Source organism: Pristis pectinata, chromosome 5, assembly GCF_009764475.1.
Source record: "Pristis pectinata isolate sPriPec2 chromosome 5, sPriPec2.1.pri, whole genome shotgun sequence".
Lineage (NCBI taxonomy): Eukaryota > Metazoa > Chordata > Chondrichthyes > Rhinopristiformes > Pristidae > Pristis > Pristis pectinata.
Window position 1 is genome coordinate 68,471,132 of NC_067409.1, and position 23,172 is coordinate 68,494,303.

Below are 23,172 nucleotides of genomic sequence, written 5' to 3' on the forward strand. Positions count from 1 at the left end.
AACCCCTCATACTTGGGCAGATTAAACTCCATCTGCCATTTCTCCGCCCATATCTGCAACTGATCTCTATCTTGCTGTATCCTTTGGCAACCTTCTACACTATTTACAACACTACCACTCTTTGTATCATCTGTGAACTTACTAACCCACCTACCCATGATTTCATCCAGATTTACTTCAATTTGGCATCTTGTTCAGCATAGACATGGTGCCAAGGTGCCATAGTAACACAGCTCTGTAATTAAACATTTTTGAAATGGATGAAACAGCTTACATCAATTTGTGATGTGAATGACTGGAACATAATTGATTCATATACATAGAATTACTGCTTTGACAAAATCATTTTATGTCAATGTAAGATGTTGCTTTGCTTAAATTATTGGAAATGTGACATGAAACACACTTCATCCTTTGGCAAGGAACAAGTGAAATACTAGCATCACCAGAAAAGCTATTCTCTGTGAACAAACTAGTTTCTCTCAGATGAATCAATTTGTAATTAGAAGATGTGTAAGCAATATTGCATTGATCTGGAAGCTTAAACTCACTGTTCTATTAACTTAATCACCCAACAAAATATGAAATCCGACCAGCTACATATTAAACCAGTAAGGTTTAAGTGATGTCTAAGTGAACACTAAGAAATGTCAAAGACGAAAACCAAGAAATAAAGCTGGAAGCTTGGGTCCTGAGTCAAAGCCACAGTGGATCTCCAAACCCACCACAGTAACAATAGTTTGTGGTGGAAAAGGGCAAGCTGAGTTGGACAGATGGATGAAGAGTGTGGACCAAATCCAAGTGGCTAATTATCTCTGGAGATGAGAATAAACACAAGACAAGCAATTGTCCTGCTGCCTGCAGTTTTATAGTTTAACATTTAAAGTGACATGTTCATCGTTACTAAAGCTAACAAAACTGTTAAACCTAGAAACAAGATGCAGCTTGGGCCCCAACTCAAAGCCACAGTGCTTCATCAATGACTAACATCTTCATAAAGCTGCAACAAAAGTACCCTCTTTTGGGAACAGGATATTTAACATCTAACATAAGCCCATTCTGGGTGGATAAGGACATGTGGAGATGGACAGGATTGTTGCAATGCTTAATGTGGGACAAACCAAAGTGGCTGTGCCAATGATACTTAAAAACTCTAGCAATGTACACATTTGATGCATCAGTGTGAAAATGTGCTTCACATTTAGTTGAGATGTCTCAACCATTACTTTGATTTGTTGTTGGAGCTTGCTGCAATGATTGGTAGCTGCACCCAATAGAGTCATCGAGCAATACAGCACGGATACAGGCCCTTCGGCACCAGCAGTCCATGCTGGAGGAAACTAGCATAGTGGATATGGAAGGAAGAGAAACAAGCAGTAGTGTCATAGAACATATAGAGATTAAAGAGGAGGAGGTGCTTGCTGCCTTACAGTGAATAAAGTTAGATAAATCCCCTGGGCCTGATATGATATTTCCTTGGACCTTGAGAGAGACTAGGGTAGAAATTGCAGGGGTCCTGGCAGATATATTTAAAATGTCCTTAGCCACAGGTGCGGTGCTGGAGGACTGGAGGATAGCTCATGTTGTTCCATTGTTTAAATAAGGCTCTAAAAGTAAACCAGGTAATTATAGGCCAGTGAGCCTGACATCAGTAGTAGGTAAATTATTGGAAGGTGTTCTGAGAGATCTGGTGTACAAGTATTTGGACAGCCAAGGGCTGATTAAGGATAGTCAGCATGGCTTTGCGCGTGGTAGATCGTGTTTAATGAATCTTGTAGAGTTCTTCGAGGAGGTTACCAAGAAAGTAGATGAAGGAAAGGCTGTGGATGCTGTCTACATGGATTTTAGTAAGGCCTTTGACAAGATCCCACATGGGAGGTTAGTTCAGAAGGTTCAGACACTAGGTATTCATGGAGAGGTTGTAAACTGGATTCGAAATTGGCTGTGTGGGAGAAGACAGAGAGTGGTAGTGGATGATTGTTTCTCAGACTGGAGGCCTGTGACTAGTGGTGTGCCTCAGGGATCTGTGCTGGGTCCATTGTTGTTTGTTGTCTATATCAATGATTGAGATGATAATGTGGTAAATTGGGTCAGCAAGTTTGCTGATGACACTAAGATTGGTGGCGTTGTGGACAGCGAGGAAGACTTTCAAAGCTTGCAGAGGGATTGGACCAACTGGAAAAATGGGCCAGAAAATGGCAGATGGAATTTAATGCAGACAAGTGTGAGGTGTTGCATTTTGAAAGGACAAATCAAGGTAGGACATACACAATAAATGGTAGGGCACTGAGGAGTGCGGAGGAGCAAAGGGATCTGGGAGTTCAGATACATAATTTCCTGAAAGTGGTGTCACAGGTAGACAGGGTTATAAAGAAGGCTTTTGGCATCCTGGCATTCATAAATCAAAGTATTGAGTATAGGAGTTGGAATGTTATGGTGAGGCTGTATAAAACATTGGCGAGGCCAAATTTGGAGTATTGTGTGCAGTTCTGGTCACCTAACTATAGGAAGGATATCAGTAAGATTGAAAGAGTGCAGCGAAGATTTACTAGAATGTTGCCAGGTCTTCAAGAGTTGAGTTACAGGGAAAGATTGAACAGGTTAGGACTTTATTTCTTGGAGTGCAGAAGAATGAGGGGAGATTTGATAGTGGTTTACAAAATTATGAGGGGTATAGACAGTAAATGCGAGTAGACTCCTTCCACCTAGATTAGGAGAGATAAGTACGAGAGGACATGGCTTTAGGGTGAAAGGGGAAAGATTTAGGGGGAACTTCTTCACAGAGAGTGGTGGGAGTGTGGAACGAGCTGCCATCTGATGTGGTAAATGCAGGCTCACTCTTACGTTTTAAGAATAAATTGGACAGATACATGGATGGGAGAGGTCTGGAGTGTTATGGACTGGGTGCAGGTCAATGGGACTAGCGGAATAAAGTTTCGGCACAGACTAGAAGGGCCGAATGGCCTGTTTTCCGTGCTGTAGTGTTCTACAGTTCTATGGTTGCAACAACAACCTCACAAAGCTTGTCAGTAAGACCAAGGAACTAACAGTGGACTTCAGAAAGTTTTAAGAGTGAACCCGCATTTACGACGTCAGATGGCAGCTCGTTCCACACTCCCACCACTCTCTGAGTGAAGAAGTTCCCCCTAAAGTTCCCCCTGAACCTTTCCCCTTTCAGTACAAAACCTCACAGCCAATTTCTTGCTGAAGTACAGAATAACCATATTTTACCACAGGTATACACCCGCAGAAGAGAAGATTGAGAACATGACTTCTTCAAAAAAACAATTGGTTCTAGAGTTAAAAGGAAGCAGTTACATCAATAATATCACCATGACGCTAACCAGAAAGAATGCTGCTTCAAGCAAAACAATTGAATTTGTATTCTTAAACTCACACAGCTAGAACACAACGCAGAAGAAGAAAAAAACTTGCTTGAATTTGGTAACAAAATCCAAAGTGTTCATGTCAATCCAATGATCCTTTCCTAGGTCTGATCAAAGTCTGGATGGTAAACGACTCCATCAAGGGTTTGTGTCAGAGTTGGGTCCAGTGTAGACTTCAGGAAGTAAGGTACCCAATCCAAGGAAGTCTGACACAAAAGGCAGAACTAGTGTCCAGTTCAGATCCAAATAAAACAGTCCAAAAGTTGATAAATCATCAAAATGTATAAACACAGAGATCAGGAAGACTCTTAAAAACAGTTACTGGACTAGATTTATCTCTGTTACTCATTTAAAAAAGAAAGCCAGTTATAATTATGTGTAATGTGCATATTGATGACTTGTACGTGAATGTTGAGAGTGTAAAAAGCGTGGAGGCAAACTATAATTTGTTTTAGAAAGTAGAAGCACCTCTATATGCATGGACATATTGTGATTCTGCTGGCGGGAGAGTCAGGTGCTGTGCTTGCTTTCTAAACTCCATGGAGCACTCTTGTCTCCCAAAGGAACATGAAGACTCAACATATCCATGAAAACAAACTACTATCAAATAAACTACTACCTCTTTTGATAGTATCTTAATGCATTGATGAGGACATAATGGTAATTAATAAATCTTGTAATTTACAAAATAAAAAGTCAAAAGTGCAAAGTTATTCAGAAGCATCTTTGTTGTAACAAATATAGTAACACCTTTTTTATGAGGTCTGATATTATAGAGTTATAGAATCATGGAGAGATACAGCACTGAAACAGGCCCTATGACCCACCAAGTTAGTGCCGACTGTCAACCACCCATTTACACTAATCCTACACTAATCCCATTTTTTACTCTCTCCATATTCTCAATAACTTTCCCAGATTCAACCACTCACCTACACATTAGGGGCAATTTACAGCAGCTGACCTGCTGTAACAATTTACCAACCTGCACATCTTTGGGATGTAGGAGGAAACCGGAGCACGCAGAGGAAACCCATGCGGTCACAAGGAGAACATGTAAACTCCAGACTGACAGCACCCGAAGTCAGGATTAAACCTGTGAGGCATCAGCTCTATTAGCTGCGCCACTGTGCTGCCCACAGTTTATGTGTTTAGGATGTCACCTAAAAACATAGTGCTCTAGCTTAAGAAATTTGAAAACCCAAGGCAAACAGTATTCTGATAATTTTCCAGTGAGGAATTTAAGAACAAAGGAAAAATTTGATAAATTCTTCCAGAAATTTGCATTTGTGTCTCTGGATATTGATTTCTATTGGGGTTTGACAAGCAAAGATGTACAAATGCATTATAGTATAAAAAAAACAATGAATTTCATTACTATGACTTTAAGTCATCATACATTGTACAGTGTGGAAATGAACTAAATATTTGAATTGAGAAAAAAAGAGCAAATAATATTTCAGGCTTTCAGGCTTTACGATCTATGGTCTGTGCTGTCTTAATGTTATCCTATCAGAAGAATGCTGGATTGGTGTGCTCTATAATACACCTCTTGCAATGGCGCTTGACAAACTGCAGTGCCTCAACAGAGATGTCACAGTCCTGTACATTCAACACCTGCAGCTCAAAGCAGTTGGCGGCAACAATCTTTAAACCACGACCAGTGATGCTCTCACATGACTTAAGACTGAGCCGCTTCAGGTTATAGCAGTTCAATGCTAAGAACTCCATGCCTGCATCAGAAACCAACAGACACTTCCCAATATCCAGGGACTTGAGTTTTGTGCAATTCTTGGCAAGGTACTCAATCCCGTGATCAGTGAGCCCATCACAACCTCGAGCATTTAGATAGCGCAGTTTGCTGCAGTACTTGGCAATGTAGCGGATGCCTACATCTGTAATCCGGACGCAGTGAGCAATGCTCAGATACTTCAGATGTGCTTCCAACTTGGCCACCTCTCTCATCCCAAAATCAGTCACAGCTCGGCAGTCGCTAACACTCAGCTCCTTGATTGACGTGCAATAAAGCATCAGGAAGTGAAGGCCCTCGTCTGTGACACGGACACACCTTCGCAGGTAGAGGTGTGTTAGCTGTGTGCAGTGAGCTGCTATCGTGTGCAGTCCCTCATCTTCAAGTAGAAAGCAATCTGTCATGTTCAGGTAGCGGATGGAGATTTGTTTTCCATGAAGTGGAGAGAGTTTAATGGAAGCTTCCCTTGTCAGGCTGATGCAGGTTATCTTGGAACAACCTAGATAAAGAATAAGGATTATTTTTCTGTACCATTATCTGATATATTAAGCTATCAACTATTATTTATAAAAATGACAGCACCTACACAGTAGGATGCTCTTTGACTCATCATGCCCATGCCAGTTCACTGAAAGTTCGAGCTATCCATTTTCATTCATCCCTATGCTGTTTCTTCATACTCATTTATTCTTTTCTTTTTTCTACTATGTATCCACATCATGGATCTAAAACTCAGTGGGAAGAGCTACATAAATACTCTGGCTACAATAGGTTAGAGACTGTATGTCCTGTGACTCAGCACCTAACACCCACATCCTGTCCACAAGTCAGGATGTGATGGAACAGCCTCCACTGCCTGGATGAGTACAGTTCCAACAGCTCTTTTGAAGCTCGACACCATCCAGGACAAAGCAGCCGGTCAATCGGCACTCCACCTACCACCGGCGCACAGTGGTTGCAGTGTGTACCACCTACAAAATGAACTGCAGTTATTGCTGCTTCAGCAGGATCTCCCAAACCCACCACCTCTCCCACCAAAACGGACAAAGGGAGTAGGCACAGACGAACACCAAGTCACAAACCACCCTGACTTGGAAATATATCGCTGGTCCTCCTTCATCACTGGATCCTGGTAGTCCCTCCCCAACAGCACTGTGGGAGCACCTTCACCAGAAGGACTGCAGTGGTTCAAGAAGGCAGCTCATCACCACCTACACAAAGGCAAAAGCTACAGGATTTGCCAGTGAGGCCCTACAAATAAATATTTATTTAAAAAGATCATATTAAAAATAAGGCCTCTGTGTTTAATATAAACAAATCACTTGGTGATTTGATGTTGAGGGAGGTAGATGGAAGCTGTGCAAGGGCTCGTCATCTTCCAATCCTTCCTCCATACAGGAGATGCCAGAGGACCAGGAAGTGGCAAACGTAAGAACTTAAGACCTTGTTCAACAGAGAGTGGAAGGACAAGCCAGGCAATGGAAAAATGGTCCAGAAAATGGCAGATGGAATTTAATGCAGACAAGTGTGAGGTGTTGCATTTTGGAAGGACAAATCAAGGGAGGACATACACAGTAAATGGTAGGGCACTGAGGAGTGCGGAGGAACAAAGGGATCTGGGACTTCAGATACATAATTCCTTGAAAGTAGAGTCACAGGTAGACAGGGTTGTAAAAAAGGCTTTTGGCATCCTGGCATTTATAAATCAAAATATTGAGTATAGGAGTTGGAATGTTTTGGTGAGGTTGTATAAGTCATTGGTGAGACCTAATTTAGAATATTGTGTGCAGTTCTGGTCGCCGAACTACAGGAAGGATGTCAGTAAGATTGAAAGAGTGCAGAGGAGATTTACAAGAATGTTGCTGGGTCTTCAGGAGTTGAGTTATAAGGAAAGATTGAGCATGTTAGGACTTTATCCCTTGGAGCGGAGAAGAATGAGGGGAGATATGATAGAGGTTTATAAAATGATGAGGGGCATAGACACGATTAATGCAAGTAGGCTCTTTCCACCTAGATTAGGAGAGATAAGTACGAGAGGACATGGCTTTAGGGTGAAAGGGGAAAGGTTTAGGGGGAACATTAGAGGGAACTTCTTCACTCAAAGAGTGGTGGGAGTGTGGAATGGGCTGCCATCTGATGTGGTAAATGCAGGCTTGCTCTTAACTTTTAAGAGTAAATTGGACAGATACATGGATGAGAGAGGTCTGGAGGGGTATGGGCTAGGGGCAGGTAAATGGGACTAGCAAAATAATGTTTCGGCACAGACTAGAAGGGCCAAATGGCCTGTTTTCTGTGCTGTAGTTTTCTATGGTTTCTATGGTTTCTAACAGCAGCCAGTCAGTTTAACCCTACTGGTGGGGAAGCTTTGAGAAACAATAATTAGGAAGACGATTAAAAGGCAACGATTAAGTTAATAAAGGAGTTAGACAAATTTTTTAATGGTTCTTCTTCTTAGATAGTCTCTAAGGATCAAGAATTTAGATAGTCTCTTCCACTCTGGTTTTGTGGGTTCTGATGTGACTGATATCTGTCTGAGAAGGGATGGCCACAGGGAACAGATGGCCACATCTGCTGGAAGTGTGTCCAGCTGCATCTCCTCTCAGATCACATGGATCAGTTGAAGCAACAACTGGACTCACTGTGGAATATACAGGAGGCAGAGAGTGTTATAGACAGGAGTTTCAGAAAGGTGGTCACACCACAGATAGATGGGTGACCACCAGGAGGGGAAGGCAGGTAATGCAGGACTCTCCTGTGGCTGTTCCCCTCACTAACAGAGAAACGATTTTGGATATTGTTGGGGGCGTGGCCTCTCAGGAGAAAATAGCAGCAGCCAGATCAGTGGCACCACAACTGGCACTGTTTATAGCAAGGTAGGGCAACGTCAAGGTGAGCAATAGGGCCTCTATAATTAGGGGTACAGACAGGTGTTTCAGTGACCACAAGGGAGACTCCAGAATGATGTGTTGCCTTCCTGGCACCAGAGTCAAGGATGTCTCTGAGCGGGCACAGAGCGTTCTGAGAGGGGAGGGTGAGGAGCCAGAGGTCATAGTCTACATTGGTACCAATGACATAGGAAGGAAGGGAGATGAAATCCTGCAAAGTGATCTTAGGGAATTAGCTAGTAAATTAAAAGATTACAAGACTTCCAGGGTTGTAATCTCAGGATTACTGGCCGTGCTACATGCTAGTGAGGTCCCAAATCGGAATATAGTGCAGTTCAATATGTGGCTGGTTTAGGAGGATGGGTTGCACCTGAACTGGAGGGGAACCAATATCCTCAAAGGGAGGTTCACTAGTGCTACTCAGGAGTGGTTAAACTAGGGAGGTGGGAGGGTAGGAACCAGAGCAGTAGGTCCGCAAGTGGAGGGATTGAGGGGAAGGTAGGGCAAGAAAGGCCTTATTAAGGCCAAGTAAGTCTGAAAGGAAGGACAGGCTGAAGTGTGTTTATTTCAATGCAAGGAGTGTTACGGGTAAGGCAGATGAGCTTAGAGCCTGGATCAGTGCACGGAACTATGATGTTGTGGCCATTACAGAGACTTAGTTGTGAGAGAGACAGGTCTCGATGTTTTATATGTGTTGGAGGAGGAGGTAAAATTTAAATTTAAATTTTATTTACAGCGTGGTAACAGGCCCTTCTGGCCCAACGAGTCCACGCCGCCCATTTTTTAAACCCAAGTTAACCTATCCATACGCCTTTGGAATGTGGGAGGAAACCGGAGCTCCCGGAAGAAACCCACGCAGACACGGGAGAACGTACAAACTTCTTACAGACAGCGACGGGAATCGAACCCCGATCGCTGGCGCTGTAATAGCGTCATGCTAACCACTACACTACCGTAGTGGTGGGGAGGCGCACTAATCAGGGACAATGTCACAGCTGCACTCCAAGGACACGCTGGAGGGTTCATCTGCTGAGGCAGAGCTCAAAAATAGGAAAGGTGCAATCACCAAAATGGGATTACATGACAGGCCTCCCAATAACCAAAAGGACATAGAGGAACAAATATGCAGGCAGATTATGGAAAGATGTAAAGACAACAGGACAATTGTAGTGGGTGATTTTAACTTCCCCAATGATTCGGCACAGTCAGTACAGCTTTGTGCATGGGAAGTCGTGTCTGACAAATCTCTTGGCATTCTTCAAGGAGGTAACCACGATGGGAGATGAGGGTAGGGCAATGGATGTTGCCTATATGGACTTCAGCAAGGCCGTTGACAAGGTCCCTCATAGCAGGATAGTCTGGAAGGTTAGATCTCATGGAATCTAGGGGGAGATAGCGGACTGGACTCATAATTGGCTCAGCAGGACGAAGCAGAGGGTGATGGTTGAGGGTTGTTTCTCAGACTGGAGGCCTGTGTTTAGTGGTGTGCCACTGGGGTCAGTGCTGGGATCTTTTTTGTTTGTAATTTATATAAATAATTTGGATGTGAATATGCAAGGCATGGTTAGTAACTTTGTGGATGATACTAAAATAGGTTGTGTTGTAGATAACATGGAAATTATGAACAATTACAGGGGGATCTTGATCAGCTAGATATGTGGGCTGAGGATTGGTAAATGACTTTCAATCCAGATAATTGTGAGGTATTGCATTTTGGGAGATCAGACAAAGGTAGGACTTATACAGTGAATGCTAGGGCCCTGGGGAGTGTTACGGAACAAGAAGGACCTAGGAGTGCAAGTGCATAGTTTGTTGAAAGGGGCATCACAGGTGGATAGGGTGGTGATGAAGATGTTTGGCATGCTGGCCTTCATCGGTCAGGGCATTGAGTATTGGAATTGGGAAGTTATTATGCAGTTACTATATATAAGACACTTGGAGTATTATGTATAGCTTAGGTCACTCAGTTAAAGGAAAGATGTTACTAAACTAGAAAGAGTGCAGAAAAAATTTACCAGGACGTTGCTTGGACTTGGGGGCCTGAGTTATAAGGAAAGGTTGCACAGACTAAGACTTTATTCCTTGTAACGTAGGAGATTAAGGGGTGATCTAATGGAGGTATATAAGATCATGAGGGGCACAGACAGGGTGAAAGCACATAGTCTTTTTCCCAGGGAGGGAGTGCTAAAAACAAGAGGGCACAGGTTTCAGATCAGAGGCGAGAGATTTAAAAGGGACATCAGGGGCAGCTTCTTCATGCAAAGGGTGGTGTGTATTTGGAATGAGCTGCCAGAAATAGTGGTTGAGGCAGGCACTTTAGCAACATTTAAAAGCCATCTAGATAAGTACATGGATAGGAGAGGCTTAGATATGGACCAAACGTGGACAGATGGGACCAGCTCACTGGGCAACACAGTTAGCATGGAAGAGTTGGGCCAAAGGGCCAGTTTCCATGCTGTATGACTCTATGACTCCCCTGTGCCCTGTCATTTACTGTGCAAGTCCTACTCTGGTTTTAACTTCCCAAAATGCATCACTTTTCACTTGTCTGTGTTAAATTCCATCTGCCATTCCTTGACCCACTTTCCCATTGTTCTGGATCCTACTGTAATCTAAAATAACCTTCTTCCCTGTCCACTACACCACCAATTTTGGTGTAATCTGAAACTTACCAACCATGCCAACTACATCATTAATCATTAATATAGATAACGAACAAAAGTGGACCCAGTTTCTCACTCCATCAATGCTGCCTAATCTGCTGAGTTTTCCCACAATTTTCTGTTTCCATTTCAAAAGTCAAACGTATGCTGCATAAAACTCCAACTGGGCTAGCAGACAGGAAGGACGTTTCCCCTGGTGGGAGAGTCTAGCCTGAAGATAGGGGGTAAGATGTTTAGGGCTAAATTGAGCAGAAATATTTTCACTCAAGGGTGGTGAACCTGTGAACTTCCCCATCACAGGTGGAGATCATGTTGCTAATTATATTGAAGGAGGGGGGAGATAGATTGCTGGACACTAAAGTCATCAAAGGATATGGAGACAGCATGGGAATAAAGTACTTAGATGGAGAACTTGCATGGTCATATTGAATGGTGCAGCAGGCTTGACGGGCTGAATGGCCTGCTCCTGCTCCAATTAATAATGTTTCTTGTTTTGGCATTAAGGATCTGGTAATGTGGACTTGGTGTGTCAGAACTCTACTGCCAGTCACCTGAAGCCCGAGTACAGATGTGGAATTGACCACCCAACCCTTCCAGGTGTGCATACAGATGTTTCTAACTGGGAGTGGATAACCTCACTCTGCTGAACAGCCACATGAAATGTTGGAAGTGGTGTGGTCATGGACAGCTCAGAGAGAACTGCTGAGATTTCTGGTTGGCCTAGGCAAAGCTCACCTTTCCCAAGAGTTGGCCTCTGATAACAGTCCCTGGTGTGTAACTTCCATGTGTACCAGTGGCATCCACCCATCTCCTGACCATCCAGTGTCCAACAGCAAGGCTGAGCCCTTAGTCTGAACACTGAAGGAACAGTTGGTGGACAATGGATCCAACTGATGGGCTGGCCTCTGATTGATCGTTCCTTGTGATGGGCAGGTCAAGCTCTCACTCTACCACCAGACACTCCCCAGATGAGCTGCTCGGTGCCTGGGAGCAAGTTCCAGTCTTGTGCAGTCCACTTTGGAGAGAAGGAGAGGAGACAAACAGGGCAGTTCCTGGAATAAGGACCAGAGAGACAATTCCAGGTCGGACACTGAGGAGGGCGTTCAGACCTCCTGGGCAAGTGCAACTGTCCAGGTGACAGCTTGAAATTCTGGTAGATGTTACATGGTGACACTCAACAGCAGAGACAGGAACCATGTAGTGTCAACCCATGCTGCTGGAGAGGCTAGACCTGGTGCAGGCCAGCAATATGAGTCAACAGTAATCTTGTGGTTGGGGTCACTGAAGAACTGGAGGTAATCCAGAGTGATGTGGTGACACTGAATCCAGAAGGTGCTATGAGAATCCTTGGGGAAGACATCTAATCAACATCAACTGCAAGAAGGATTGAACGTACCTCCACTGTTCAGAAAGTCTCAGAGGACTGGTTTACTGAGGTGGTGTTTCAATCTGGGAAAGCAGTGTGGCATGTCTGGATTAGTGTGTGTACATGTTACTTTAAGATTAGTGGGGCTGCCTTTATTTGGTTACCTCTTCAATGCTGTGTGTGACAAGCTGGAGTAATGCCACAATAAGTAGGTGTTGCCTTGACTGAGGCAACAACACTCCACAATACAGTAAAAGATGAAAACACAACAGGAGTTTGAGAAATGTCAGAGGATTCTCTTTGACATTTTGTTTGGAGCAATTCACTAATGATACAGTTATATCAACATTCAGGGGTCCAGGATATTCCATGCAGCCAGGAGTAATCTAGTATCACAGGTATTTAGAAAGTTCAGTTTGATAATTGCATAAAGATCCAGCTGAGATGTTTGGACTCTCAAGATGAACTGAGGGATGGACAGGTGCTTTGCACCCCTCAAGTTCTGCTGAACTGTGATAATCAGCTCTATACTCTAGTTTTGTTCAGTTTGCCTATCTATAAGCACTTTAGACATGTTATAATATTTTTTTAAATTTCTGAACTCAGTTTTCTGCCTGGAATTTATGCCTGGAGCAAGAGGAAGTGAACGAGGTACTAGATGAGTACTTCCAATCACTATTCACCAAGGAGAAGGACATGAAGAGTAGTAAGATCAGGGAGGGGTATGCTGATGTTCTAGGGCATGTTGATATCAAGGAGGAGGAAGTGTTGGGTCTCATGAAGGACTTTTAAGCTGGATAGGTCCCAAAGCCTGATGGGATCTATCGCAGTTATTGAGAGAGGCAAGAGGGGAGATTGCTGAGGCTTTAACGAAGATCTTTGTATCCCCTCTAGCCACAGGTGAGGTCCCAGAGGTCTGGAGAGTAGCCAGTATTGATCCTTTGTTTAAAAAGGGCCATATGGATAATCGAGAAAACTACAGGCCTGTGAGCCTTACATCAGTGGCAGGGAAGCAATTGGAGAGGATTCTTAGGGATAGGATTTACTTGTATTTTGAAAAACATGGGCTTATTAGGGATAATCAATATGGCTTTGTGTGGGGCAGGTCATGTCTTACTAACCTGATTGAGTTTTTTAAGGAGGTGACCGAACTGATTGTTGAAGGTAGAGCTGTGGATGTTGTCTACATGGATTTTAGTCAGGAATTTGAAAAGGTTCCTCATGGGAGGCTCATCCAGAAGATTCAGATGCATGGGATCCACGATGACTTGGCCATTTGAATTCAGAACTGGTTTGCCAATAGACGACAGAGGGCAGTGGTCGATGGGACTCATTCTGGCTGCAGATCCATGACTAGTGGTGTTCTGTAGGGATCCATACTGGGACCTCTGTTGTTTGTGATATTTATAAAAGACCTGGCTGAACATGTGGATGGGTGGGTTCTTAAGTTCAGAGACAATATAAAGCTTGGTAGTGTTGTAGAAAGTGAAGATTGCCAAAGAATACAGCAGGATATAGATCAATTGTAGATATGAGCGGAGAAATGGCAGTTTGAGTGTGAGGTATTGCACTTTGGGAGATCCAATGTAAAGGGACAGTACATAGTTTATGACAGAGTGAACTTGGGGTCTAAGTCCATAGCTCTCTAAAGGTGGCTGCACAGGTTGATAGGACAGTAAAGAAGGTGTATGGCATGCTTGCCTTTATTAGTCAATTGAGTTCAAGAGTCAGGAAGTTATGTTGCAGCTTTATAAAACTCTGATTAGGCCACAGCTGTTTTGCATTCAATTCTGGTTGCCCCATTATAATAAGGAAAAGGTGCAGAAGAGGTTTACCACGATGCTGCCTGAATTAGAGGGCATGTGCTATAAGGAGAGGTTGGACAAACTTGGGTTGTTTTCTCTGGAGCGGTGGATGCTGAGGGGAGACCTGATAGAAGTTTATAAGATTATGAGAGATATATATAGACAGCCAGTGTCTTTTTTCCAGGGTCGAAATGTCTAAGACTATAGGGGGCATGCATTTAAGGTGAGAGGGGTTAAAATCAAAGGAGGCAAGTTTTTTTTACACAGAGAGTGGTGGGTGCCTGGAATGTGCTGCCAGGGGTAGTAGTGGAGGCAGATATAGAACCATAGAACAATACAGCACAATACAGGCCCTTCGGACCACCATGTTGTGCCGACCTTCAAACCACACCTAAGGCTATCTAACCCCTTCCTCCCACATATCACTCTATTTTAAATTCCTCCATATGCTTATCTAACAATCTCTTGAATTTGATCAACGTATCAGCCTCCACCACAACCCCAGGCAGCGCATTCCATGCACCAACCACTCTCTGGGTGAAAAAACCTCCCTCTGACATCTCCCTTGAACTTCCTACCCATTACCTTAAAGCCATGTCCTCTTGTATTGAGCATTGGTGCCCTGGGATAAAGGCGCTGGCTGTCCACTCTATCTATTCCTCTTAATATTTTGTATACCTCTATTATGTCTCCCCTCATCCTTCTTCTCTCCAATGAGTAAAACCCTAGCTCCTTTAGTCTCTCCTCATAATCCATACTCTCCAATCCAGGCAGCATCCTGGTAAATCTCCTCTGCACTCTCTCCAATGCCTCCATATCCTTCCTATAATGAGGTGACCAGAAATGGACACAGTTCTAACCAGTGTGGTCTAACCAGAGTTTTGTAAAGCTGTATCATTACTTCACGGCTCTTAAACTCAGTCCCACGACTTCCCATAAGCTTTCTTAACTACCCTATCCACCTGTGAGGCAACTTTCAGTGATCTGTGGATATGAACCCCCAGATCTCTCTGCTCCTCCACACTGCCCAGAATCCTGCCATTAACCTTATACTCCGCCATGGAGTTAGTCTTTCCAAAGTGTACCACCTCACACTTCTCCGGATTGAACTCCATCTGCCACTTGTCAGCCCAGCTCTGCATCCTATCAATATCCCTCTGTAAGCTTTGACAGCCCTCCACACTATCCACAAAACCACTGATCTTTGTGTCATCTGCAAACTTGCTGACCAAACCTTCCACCCCCTCATCTAAGTCGCTAATAAATATCACAAAAGGCAGAGGTCCCAGAACTGATCCCTGTGGGACACCACTAGTCACAGCCCTCTAATCCGAATGCACTCCCTCCATCACAACCCTCTGCTTTCTACAGGCAAGCCAATTCTGAATCCACATGGCCAAGCCTCCCTGGATCCCTTGGTCTCTGACCTTCTGAAGAAGCCTACCATGTGGAACCTTGTCAAACGCCTTACTGAAATCCATGTAGACCACATCTACTACACTACCCTCATCAATCTTCCTGGTCACTTCCTCAAAGAACCCTATCAGGCTTGTGAGGCAAGATCTTCCCTTCACAAATCCATGCTGGCTGTCCCTAATCAGTCCATGATTCTTTAAATGATCATAGATGCTATCTCTTAGAATCCTTTCTAACAGCTTACCCACCATAGACGTAATTCCCTGGACTATCCCTACTACGTTTTTTGAATAAGGGGACAAAATTCGCCACCCGCCAATCATCCGGTACCAGTCCTGTAGACAACGAGGACTCAAAGATCCTAGCCAACGGTTCAGCAATCTCCTCCCTCGCCTCACGAAGCAGCCTGGGGAGACGTTTAAGAGGCTCTTAGATAGGCACATGATCAAAATCATATTTATAGTCACTGACTTATATGACGTGAAATTTGTTGTTTTGTGAAAGCAGTAGAGTACAAAACATAAAATGACTATAAATTAGAAAATAAATAAATAGTGCAAAGAAAAATAACGAGGTAGTGTTCATGGGTTCTTGAACCTTTCAGAAATGTGATGGCAGATGCAGAGAACGGAAGGATATGAACATTGTGGACAGAAGGGATTAATTTAGTTAGGCGTTTAATTATTAGTTTAATTAGTTCGGCACATCGTGGACTGAAGGGCTGTTCCTGTGCTGTACTGTTCTGTGTTATAAACTTGAATTGTCATCCCTGAAGCACGGAGGCTGAGGATAGACCTGATAGAAGATTATAAAATTATGAGACCCATAGTCAGAGTCTTTTCCCAAGGGTGGAAATGTCAAATACCATAGGGTATTTGAAGTGAAAGGGGGAAAATTTAAAGCAGATGCCCAAGGCAGGTATTTTTACACAGCGAGTGGTTGGTGCCTGGAAAGGGCTGCCAGGGGAGGTGGTTGAAGCAGATACAACAGTGGCATTTAAGAGGCATTTACACAGACACGTAAACAGGCAGGGAATGGAGAGATATGGATCATGTGCAGGCAGATGAGTTTCGTTTAATTTGGCTTCATGGTCGGCACAGTTATCATGGTCTGAAGGGCCTGTTCCTGTGCTGCACTGTTGTATGTTCTATGTAAATAACCCCAAGTGTGTAGGTGAGTGATAGAATCTGGTGGGAGTTGATGAGAATGTGGGGAGAAAAAAATGGGATTAACAGAGGATTAGTGTAAAATGGGTGGTTGATCGTTGGTGTAGACTTGATGGACTGAATGACCTGCATGATATCACCCACACCAGTCCTTCCATTCCTGGACCCTCCTTAAGGAAACAGGAAATTGCTAGGAATTTCAGAAGGCCCTTTGAGTCTAGGAAATGAGTACTCCCTCATGTCACTTCAAGAAAATATGTTTTTGTCCAACCTTTGGCTAATAGCCAATAGTTCTTGGAGTGTAGGACTGTGATGATGTTTGGATTTATCAGTGCCAAGTTATGATTGACCACCCAGGAGAAACAAATTTTGAGGACAACTTCGTCACTTATGATCGGGCAACTTATGATTACCAAATTACTTCTGGCCAGTTGTTATCACCGTCCCCCCCCCCCCCCCCACCAATTCTCAAAAAGGTGAAATGCCTTATTAATAATGCCACATCAATATCTACCTGGCTGATGCATGGAATTCGACCGACATTTGAACTTATACCTGAACAGCTGGAATTTTCCTGCATTTACCGTACAGTTACCTGAAACATCCAGATACTCCAAGTTGGGACACCGGGAGACAACGTCATAGAGTGCTTCATTAGAGATGTTGTAGCAGCCAGGTACTTCCAACTGCCGCAGTTCTGGACAACACTGAGCGATGGTGTAGAGGCCCCTGTCAGTAAGCCGCCTGCAGCTTTGAAGGATGACCTTTTCCAACATAAGACAGACATTAGGTGTATCCTGGCACAACCTTCGGGTGAGCACACGCAGAGCTCTGTCCACATTTACTGTTTCATCTGTCAGACGAATAGTCCTCCATAGACGTGGGTCCCAGCACAGGTTGTACCAACGGCGGCAGACCCTTGTGCAACGGCACAGCTGGTTGGTAGGAAGGTGTGAAAACATCTCAATCAGGGTTTGATCGGGTAGGTTGTCAATGGGAGACTGTTCTTTCTGCTGCCTTGATGCTGGCCTGATGACACACTGAGGGATGAGCAAAACGGGTTGGGAGTGGATCATAGCAGTGGTCTCCCCTGTGACAGAAGAAGATGAGGTGGAGGATCCTTGGCCATTCTGAAAAGATTGTGTGGTCGGAGGGCAGATCAGCGCAGGGCTGGGTGTACTCAGCGTCCGCATACTCAAGTCTGAATCTGAAGTACACACAGAAAACTCACATTAGCCAAGAGTAACATTGGAATCATATAAAATTAACGGTACATAAAGAGGCCATTTAGCACCAGCCTTAGGCCAGCATTTGTGCTGCACGAAGCATCCAAGCAAATCTACCTCAAGCAACGTCCGTGATATTGCTTTTACTTCTCCCTCCAGTACTGCTTACTTTTCCCCTTTACACGAAATAATCATTTGGAAATAATCAGAATCAGGTTTATTATCACTCATAAATCCTATCCCTAAGAATCCTCTCCAATAGCTTCCCTGCCACTGACGTGAGATTATAACTATTTCAGGATTATAACTATTTCCCTTCTCAAACAACAGAACAACATTAGCTACTCGTTAATCCTACGAGACCTCGCCTGTGCGAGAGAGGGCACAAGGATCTTGGTCAAGTCCCCAGCAGTCTCATCTCTTGCCCCTCGCAATAAGCTGGGATATATCCCATCAGGCCCCAGGGACTTATACACCTTAATGTTCTTTAAGAAACCCAACACAACCTCTTTGTTTATCTCAATATGCCCCAGCATATTAACACACTCCACACTAATCTACTATCCTCCATGTTCTTCTCCTTGGTGAATACCAATGCAAAGTACTCATTCAGGACATCGCCCACAGCCTCTGCCTCCAAGTACATGTTCCCTCCTTTATTCTTGAGTGGTCCTATCCTCTCCCTAGTTACCCTCTTGCTCTTGATGTATGTTTGGAATGCCTTCAGATTCTCTTTAATCTTACTTGCCAAGGACTTTTCAAGGCCCTTCCTGGCTTTCCCAATTCCCTTCTTGAGTTATTTTCTGGCTTGTTTTTCATCCTCAAGGGCCTTGCGAGATCTTAGCTTCCTAAACCTTACCTATGCTTCCTTTTTCCTCTTGACTAAATTCACAACCTCTCTCATCATCCAAGGTTCCCTTATCTTGCCATACTTGTCCTTCTTTTTACTAGAACCTTGTTCCCTAAGAGGAAGTCCAGTGTTCTGCCCTCTCTAGTAGAGCCTTCTACATATTGATTAAGGAAGCTTTCTTGGATGCATTTAACAAATTCCACCCCATCCAAGCCCTTTGCATTATGGCTTACCCAGTCAATATTAGGGAAGTTGAAATCTCCCACTAATACTGCCCTATTATCCTTATTGGCATGGCATAGAAGGATACAGTCCTAATGTGGGCAATTGGGCTCAGTATAGATGGGCAAAAAGGTCAGCATGCATGTTGTGGACCGAAGGGTCCGTTTCTCTGCTGTATTATTTACGACTGCATTCTACTTAATATTCAGGTTACTGAAACTCTCCACCAATTCTACCCTCGTGCTTTTGTATTCAATAAAAATTTGTCTTTAAATTTATTCCAGTTCCTTTCTTGGACTGTTTACATTAGATTCCCTGGTTATTTCCTAGTTCATTCCCATGGAGCCTCATTATTCTTTTAATCGTGTGTCGAAAAGCTGCAATTGTTCCTTAACCCAATACGGCTGACCTCCCTTTTGTATTCCCCTCTCTGTCACATCTGAAAACCCTGTGACCAGGAATGTTAAACTATCGGTCGCAGTCCCCTGAGGCCATGTTTCAGTCATTGCTACATCAGACTTCCATGTATCTCTCAGTGTCCTCCGCTTGTTGGCTTGTTCACCAAGCTCCTTGCACTTAAGTACATACCATTGAGTAATTTTTTTGGCTTTTATTCCAACCCTTGTGTTCTCTCACCAACTTTCTGTTGTCCCATCCAATCCCTGCTTCATTCCTTGCTGAATCCTTGCTGCCTTCCCACCCAAACCCCTCTCCAGCAGCTGCCGCACACCCCTACATGAGGATACTGCTCCCAGCTCAGTCGAGATGCGGCTTGAACAGGCCTATCCTTCTCAAAATACCCCAGAACAACAAGGGATGTGTTTTATTTATTCATTTTCCATGATCTGGGCATCACCGACAAGGCCAGCATATATTGCCTATCCCGAATTGCCCCTGAAAAGGTGGTGGTGAGTCATCCCCTTGAACCACTGCTGTCCTTGGAACACAGAACAATACAGCACAGGGACAGGCCCTTTAGCCCATCATGCTTGCACTGACCAAGATGCCAATTTAAATAATCCCATCTGCTTGCACATGGTCTGTATCCCTCCATTCCCTGCCTATTGGACAGGGATAGGAGCAAAGAGGACGAGGAGATATTTAATTGGGGAAAGGTGAATTATGAGGCTATAAGGCGAGAACTTGAGAGTGTAAATTGGGATGACATTTTTGAAGGGAAATGTACTATAGAGATGAGGTCGATGTTCAGGGATCTCTTGCAGGATGTTAGGGATGAATTTGTCCCGGTGAGGCAGAGAAGGAATGGCAGGGTGAAGGAACCATGGGTGACAAGAGAGGTGGAACAACTAGTTAGGAAGAAGAAGGCAACAATACATAAGGTGTAAGCAGCAAGGATCAGACAGCGCTCATGAGGAATATAGAGTGGCAAGGAGGAAACTTAAGAAGGGGCTGAGGAGAGCGAGCAGGGAACATGAAAAGGCTTTGGCAAGTAGGTTTTAGGAGAATCCCAAGGCTTTTTACTCGTACGTGAAGAGCAGAAGGATGGCTAGAGTAAAGGTAGGTCCGACTAAAGACAAAGGTGGGAAGCTGTGCCTGGAAGCTGTGGAAGTGGGTGAGGTTCTCAATGAATACTTCTCTTCAGTATTCATCAAGGAGAGGGGTCTTGATGATGCTGAGGACAGTGTTGGTAAGGGTAATGTTCTAGAGTATGTAGATATCAAGAGAGAGGATGTGTTGGAGCTGTTAGAAAATATTAGGACAGATAAGTCCCCGGGGCCTGACGGAATATTCCCCAGGCTGCTTCGGGAGGCGAGGGAGGAGATTGCTGAACCATTGGCTAGGATCTTTGAGTCCTCATTGTCCATGGGGATGGTACCGGAGGATTGGAGGGTGACGAATGTTGTCCCCTTATTCAAAAAAGGTAGTAGGGATAGTCCAGGGAATTACAGACCAGTGAGCCTTACGTCTATGGTGGGTAAGCTGCTAGAAAGGATTCTAAGAGATAGGATCCATGATCATTTAGAGAATCATGGACTGATTAGGGACAGCCAGCATGGATTTGTGAAGGGAAGATCTTGCCTCACAAGCCTGATAGGGTTCTTTGAGGAGGTGATCAGGAAGATTGATGAGGGTAGTGCAGTAGATGTGGTCTACATGGATTTTAGTAAGGCGTTTGACAAGGTTTCGCATGGTAGGCTTCTTCAGAAGGTCAGAGGCCAAGGGATCCAGGAAGGCTTGGCCATGTGGATTTAGAATTGGCTTGCCTGTAGAAAGCAGAGGGTTGTGATGGAGGTAGTGCATTTGGATTGGAGGCCTGTGACTAGTGGTGTCCCACAGGGATCGGTTCTGGGACCTCTGCTTTTTGTGATATTTACTAATGACTTAGATGAGGGGGTGGAAGGGTGGGTTAGCAAGTTTGCAGATGACACAAAGATCAGTGGTTTTGTGGATAGTGTGGAGGGCTGTCAAAGCTTACAGAGGGATATTGATAGGATGCAGAGCTGGGCTGACAAGTGGCAGATGGAGTTCAATCCTGAGAAGTGTGAGGTGGTACACTTTGGAAGGACTAACTCCAAGGCGAGGTACAAGGTAAATGGCAGGATTCTGGGCAGTGTAGAGGAACAGAGGGATCTGGGGGTTCATATCCACAGATCACTGAAAGTTGCCACACAGGTGTATAGGGTAGTTAAGAAAGCTTTCATAAGTTTAAGAGCCGCAAAGTAATGACTTAGAGTACTGTGTCCAGTTCTGGTCACCTCATTATAGGAAGGATGTGGAGGCATTGGAAAGGGTGCAGAGGAGATTTACCAGGGTGCTGCCTGGATTAGAGAGTATGGATTATGAGGAGACACTAAAGGAGCTTGGGCTTTACTCATTGGAGAGAAGGAGGATGATGGGAGACATGATAGAGGTATACAAAATATTAAGAGGAATAGATAGAGTGGACAGCCAGCACTCTCCTCATAACTCAAGCCCTCCAGACCCAGTAATATCCTGGTGAATCTTTTCTGCACCCTCTCCAGCTTAATCACATCTTTTTTGCAGAATGGTGACCAGAACTGCACACAATACACCAGCGTCTTGTACAGCTGTAACATGACATCCCAACTCTTGTACTCAATGCCCTGATACTCAGTGTGTGCTGCATCTGATGAAGGCAAATGTGCCATATGGCTTCTCGTCAATTCTCTTCGTCGCTTCTTCAAAAGCTCAATCAAGTTCGTGAGACACAATTTCCTGCGCACAAACCCATGCGGACTATCCCTAATCAGCCCTTGCCTTTCCAAATGCAGATTAATTCTTTCTCTCAGAATTCCTCTCTAGTAAATTTCCCACCACTGATATTAGGCTTACTAGCCAGTAGTTCCCTGGCTTGTCCTTGCAGCCCTTCTTAAATAAAGGTACAACATTCGCCACCCTCCAGTCTTCCAGTACCTCACCCATGGGCTAAGGAAGATACAAAAATCTCTGCCAGGGCCCAGCAATTTCTTCCCTAGCTTCCCACAGTGTCCTCGGATACACTTGGTCAGGCTCTCGGAATTTATCCATCTCAAGACTGCACACTCCTCCTCTTTCATAATGTCAGTTTGTTTCAGGATATCACTATTCTCTTCCCAAAATTCCCTAGCTTCTATAACCTTCTTCATAGTAAATATCGATGGGAAATATTCATTTAAGACTACACTGATTCTTAAGGGAACCTGTTCTCTCCGTAGTTACACTTTTGTTCTTAACATACTTTCTCTGCCAGAGCTATCTCATGTCCCCTTTTTGCCCTCCTAATTTTCTACTTAAGTGCACTCCTGCATCTCTTATACTCCTCAAGGGATTCACTTGATGCCAGCTACCTATACATGACATATGCCTCCTTCTTCCTGACCAGAGCCTCAATATCTCTTGTCAGCCAGGGTTTCCTAGTCCTGCCAGTGTTGCCCTTCACTCTAATAGGAACATGCTGTCCCTGAATTCTCCATATGTCATTTTTAAAAGCCTCCCACTCCATACCTTTCTCTGCAAACTGACTCTGCCGATCCTTATAGCTAAACTCTCCAATCCAGGAAACATGTTGGTGGACCGCTCCTGCACCCTCTCTGAAGCCTCCACTTTCTTCCTGTGGTGAAGATGGAACGGAAGATGTTTACTCATTGCTGTTGGGGATGGAGTTGCAGGATTTAAACCCAGCAGCAATATATTTCCTAGTGAGCATGGTGTGGGACTAGCAGGTGGTGCTCCTCTGCCCACACTGCCCTTGTCCTTCTTGCCTGCAGAGCTCATGGGTTCAGAACCATCATACAAAGCCTGGGGGCTGGAATCCCAGTGAATTCTGAATTGTATCCAGTGTCTTGGATACAAGAAGCATCCTTCAATGTAGGATGTACATTCTACAAGCCTGAGATGCCCAGCCATGCCTCCACTTAATAGAGTAACTCATTAACTAGAAATAAAGTACCCAAACAAGTATATACAAATAGACTG

General features: G+C 44.2%; 1 protein-coding gene across 4 annotated transcripts in view; it reads right to left on the bottom strand.

The window, feature by feature from the left end:
• Positions 1–379: 379 nt before the first annotated feature.
• fbxl7 (F-box and leucine-rich repeat protein 7) overlaps positions 380–23,172 on the bottom strand; it is a 143,665-nt gene continuing 120,872 nt past the window's right edge. For 2 of the 4 annotated variants that reach the window (XM_052016602.1, XM_052016603.1), the window contains 3 exons: positions 22,702–22,807; positions 17,033–17,644; positions 380–5,635 (listed from right to left, as the gene is read on the bottom strand). In XM_052016602.1, coding sequence (XP_051872562.1) covers positions 4,899–5,635; positions 17,033–17,644; positions 22,702–22,807 — 1,455 coding nt within the window. In that variant the 3' untranslated portion in view covers positions 380–4,898. The remainder of the gene's footprint in view (positions 5,636–17,032; positions 17,645–22,701; positions 22,808–23,172) is intronic. The other 2 variants (XM_052016601.1, XM_052016604.1) reach the window with 1 other exon arrangement.